At 37.5% G+C, this 4,938-nt stretch overlaps 1 protein-coding gene across 1 annotated transcript; it reads left to right on the top strand.

Moving 5' to 3' along the window:
- The first annotated feature begins 1,402 nt into the window (after positions 1-1,402).
- On the top strand, positions 1,403-4,720 carry LOC139510754 (uncharacterized). Its single transcript, XM_071297281.1, has one exon. It carries the CDS (start codon positions 1,403-1,405, stop codon positions 4,718-4,720), a length of 3,318 nt encoding a protein of 1,105 aa, XP_071153382.1.
- Positions 4,721-4,938: the final 218 nt, after the last annotated feature.

The raw sequence follows: 4,938 nt of genomic DNA, 5'->3' as shown, positions 1-4,938 counted from the left end.
TTTTTCCGTTTATATAAAGAATAGCATGTAAAGTTAGCATTTTTCAAATATCATAACAGGAGAAGAAAAATATATACACTTTAGAAATGGAATTTTAAAATCTTTAATGATAAAATAAATTATGTAAAACGTAAAACAACATTACTTGAATGTGTTCGAAAATAATACAGAGTTGTATCAGGGAAGCTACATTTCAAACCATGTGCCAAGTCAAGACCCTCGTTCAATAGTGCTTTTTTATCTAATTATCTTGCTATATCAATAAAAGAGTGACTCATTGTGAAATGATAACATAACTGAGATCAGGAGATGGATCTGTGCCATATAAAGATAACAATTAGTGGTTAACAACAGAGCTATATGAATGCAGAGGAAGGGCCACCACAAAAGAGTGCACCAGGCATGCAAGACTAGAACGACCAGACCACCAAAATATCGCTCTTGGGAACAGATAATAACAAAGATGAAAAGCATACAGATGAATAATCACAATAACGAAAAGTCTAATACTTTTGCAGTACCGGGGACAGAAGATGATAGTGATTGTCTTTTGTAATTTCTTTATAATGCTCATTTATTTTCGAAGAATTGAATCTGGTAATTTGACAGATTTAGATGTCTTTCAGTTATTTGTATCAACGTGTTGTAGCCTGAAACGTAATTCTAAACATGGCCTTGGTTTGTAAATGAATGATTCATTCATTACCTACCTACCTACGTTGTCAGTTTATTTTTGATCTATGAGTTTGAATGTCTCACAGGCTCTGGTATCTTTCACCCCTCTGTTAGAACTACACCGAAGATAGGCGGAAGATACTAAATGGATAAGTGAAAAAAATACGAAAAACTATGCATAGAAAAAACCAGCAGTCCACGTAACAAAACTTTGAAAGCTAAAGATCGAGAAACACGAATTCCATCAAAATTGGGGTAAACCCAAGGGATTGAGAAGGGTAAACCGTTCATGCTTCGCGTGACATCCGTCGTGTTGTTGAACAAAAGAACTTTAAATGCGGTCATGAATCGTTTTTGGTAATGTCACAATCGTCAAAATGGAACTTGTGAAATGATGACTTCCAATTTTCCACCTGAAACCCTTGGTGCACTATAGTTTCATTGTAAGCAGTAACTCTGATCAACTCTCTATCAAGGAAAACATAATGAAACCGCAAACCCTTGAATATCGTATCAACTGGAAGATAAACACTCTGTATGCTGGAATGTTACTACACAGGTGTCGGGAATTTAGCGCGAATATATACATGTTAACGTTGCTACTTGACTTATGTATTTATGACGTTACTTATATAGCAATGGCTAGACGTTAGAATAAACACGATCTATACACAACGCATTTTATCTACTTTACACAACATTTATGGTGCCGTGACTGTCGGAAACAATGGAATCGAAGTTAAAAGCAGTACGTAGAGGACACAGAGGGCAAGTTACAAAGTTATTCAAGAAATTCGATGAGATTGAAAAGAATTCGGACTTAGACAAAGACGATGTGAAACTAATTTCGGATGCAATTGAACAGAAACAGAGGACTATCGTGGATTTGAATGAAAAGATACTGGATTTAACGTCGGAGGAGGATGTAGCAGAGGAAATTCAAGAGTCTGATGAGTATATGTTTAATGTAGAGTCCAAACTTCGAAAAATTAGAAAAATTACACATTTTGATTCTATTTCTCAAAATGTAGCATCAACGTCTCTAGATCCAAATGCAAACAGTTTTACTCCATCTTACCCCACAAATTCATCGCTTACCAATGCCAATGTTATACGCAGCAATGAAACTGAAATTAATGCACAGCCAACCCATTTCGATAACTTCCGCTCCATGCAAAATACCCATCGTGACTTGCAGTCAACAAATAATTTGTACAACCAAGGCTTTTCTTCAGTATCAAATAGCAGTCAAAACCACAGATTACCAAAACTAGATTTACCGCACTTTGATGGGGAAATTTTGCAATGGCAAACCTTTTGGGATTCCTATGAATCAACTATTCATTTCAACAGTACTTTGACCGAGATACAGAAATTTAGTTACTTGAAGGCCCAACTCCATGGCCATGCCGCCCAAACTATTGAAGGTTTCGCACTGACAAATGCCAATTACACTACAGCCGTCAATTTACTCAAAGAGCGTTTTGGATCGCCCCACAAGATAATTCATGCCTACATGAAAGCTTTAATGGAACTTCCTTCACCGTCAAATGATTTAAACAGCCTAAGAAGGTATGGAGACCACCTAGAAAGGTACGTAAGAGGTATTGAATGTTTGGGTCAAACACAAGAAATGTATGGCGCGCTACTAGTACCTATAATTATTAGTAAACTACCAGTAGAAACGAGAAAAAGTATTGCCCGTGAATATGATAGCGATCATATAACTCTAAAAAACCTCAGAAAAGCCATCACAAAAGAAGCGAGAATTCTTGAAGCGGGACAATTTACCGACCGCGAAGGTTTACATACTACCGCAACATTTCTGACCGAAGCTCGCAATAAAACTCGGCGAAATTTCAATACAAACAATCCACGTTTCAATGACAAAAAACGTCCTTGCATCTACTGCACTGGTATACATTTTCCGGGAGATTGCACGATAATTTCTGACGTGAATGAAAGACTGAACATCGTAAAGCAAAAGAAAAAATGTTTCAACTGTCTAGGAAACCACGGTGTTGCCGAGTGTAAATCGCGTAACCGATGTAAGAAATGTAACAAGAAACATCACACCAGTATTTGCGGGGAACAAGCTACAGATGGAAAAGGACAGGACAGCAAGGAGAAATCAACCGTTGTAAGCTTGGTAAAAACAGAAGAACCAGAAACTGCAGTAATGTATACCTCACAACACACAAGTGTTTTATTGAAAACCGCTATCGCACCAATATCATACGGGAAACAGATCACAGAAGCTAGTATTTCATTTGACGAAGGTGCCCAACGTTCATTCATCACTCAGAGCATAGCAGACAAATTACAGATAAGACCAAGCGGAAGGGACACAATTGAACTGTCAGCTTTTGGAGACAAGGAGAAGAATATACGCCATTTGGATACAGCAACCGTTCAACTACAAACTGACAAAGGTGAGATTGTAAACATTAATGCATTGATTGTTCCAGATATTGCAGTTCCACTTCAAAACCAGACGAAATACTTTACACGCAATTTGCCATACTTGAAAGATTTAAAGCTCGCACATCCGACAAATAACGCTGATAGCTTTGAAATTTCACTCTTGATAGGAGCCGATTATTATTGGGATATAGTTCAAGATCACGTGATTAGAGGGAATGGACCTACAGCCGTAGCATCAAAAATTGGTTACTTGTTATCTGGACCCGTAATAAGAAACGGAAAGAAATCATTAACTTCATCAGTTCTTTTGAATGTTACTTCACACCATGCAGAGGAAACCGAGATCGAAAAATTCTGGAATCTAGAATCGTTAGGAATACGTTTACCACAACAGAACGATGAGGAGAGTTTTGTAAAGACTTATCAACAAGACTGTATCAAATTTGAAAACGAACGTTATTCTGCCAAGTTGCCATGGAAACTGGATCATCCGGACTTACCTTCCAACATCATGATCGCTAAAGCAAGGACCGAGAGCACAATTAGAAGACTAAGTCGTGAACCACATTTACTTAGAAAATATTCAGAAATTATTGAAGACCAAATGAAGAGAGGGTTCATAGAGAAGGTCAACGATGAAAACGACAATGGTAAAAGCACTCACTATATACCACACCATGCCGTAAAAAAGGATTCGACAACAACACCAATTCGTATAGTGTACGACTGTAGCTGTAAAAAATCGCCAGATCACGCAAGTTTGAATGACTGCCTAATGTCAACCCCGCCATATTTGAACGACTTGACATATTTAGCCGCCTCGGAAACATTAAAGAAATTAACCCAATCACCATCGCTAAACGATACGTTGTCAACATATGGAACAACTTGGAGATTCATACCAAAAAGAGCGCCCTGGTATGGTGGATGGTGGGAACGCTTTATAGGAATTACAAAAACTTGTTTGAAAAAAACATTAGGCAGATCTTACGTTACCATGGATACACTTCAAACAATTCTGACAGAAATAGAAGCGATCATTAATGATAGACCATTGACCTACGTATCACCGGATATTGAGGACGAGGAGCCGTTAACTCCGTCACACTTACTGTACGGAAGAAGAATAACTTTAACTCCGTATCCACAACCGAATATTGAATACATTGCCGTGAATAGTGGGAAACAAGAACTGCATAAACATTTAAATAAACAGTCGAGTTTAATGGAGCATTTTTGGAACCGGTGGAAATTCGAGTACATAACGACTCTTAGAGAGTTTCATCGCCAAACAGGAAACAACTTACAAACTATACAAGTTGGAGATGTAGTGCAAGTCCAAGATGATAAATTACCGAAAAACCGATGGAACATTGCCGTTGTTGATGAATTGATCACCGGAAACGATGGTTTTACACGAGCAGCTATAATACGAACTAGTGCAGGACGTACTTCGCGTCCTATAGTAAAACTGTACCCGCTCGAAATCCGAACAAACATTAACAACTTAGATGACAACAATGATGATTCTTCAACAGAGAGATTGACAAGAGTTCTACCAAAACGAGAGGCATCTGTCCGAGCTCGAGAGAACATCAAGAAATGGACTACCCAAAAGTGATAGACTTCGTTAAAAGTGAAAGACTTCGTTAAAAGTGAATTTAATAAGTGAATTATTTGAATTTGTTTTAGAAAGACATTTTAATTATTTAATTTTCAGAAATATCTATTCGATTGACATTTAAAGTAATTAATAATTTCATATTTTAACTTTTGCCGGCCCCGAGAATGTCGGGAATTTAGCGCGAATATATACATGTTAACGTTGCTACTTGACTT

The sequence above is a fragment of the Mytilus edulis genome, chromosome 2, assembly GCF_963676685.1.
Source record: "Mytilus edulis chromosome 2, xbMytEdul2.2, whole genome shotgun sequence".
NCBI classification, from domain to species: domain Eukaryota; kingdom Metazoa; phylum Mollusca; class Bivalvia; order Mytilida; family Mytilidae; genus Mytilus; species Mytilus edulis.
Note: the sequence above shows the minus strand (reverse complement) of the source record. Positions and strands in the feature narration are given on the sequence as shown.

Coding starts and splice junctions, on each gene's coding strand:
- LOC139510754 (XM_071297281.1), top strand. CDS start 1,403: ATGGAATCGAAGTTAAAAGCAGTACGTAGAGGACACAGAGGGCAAGTT.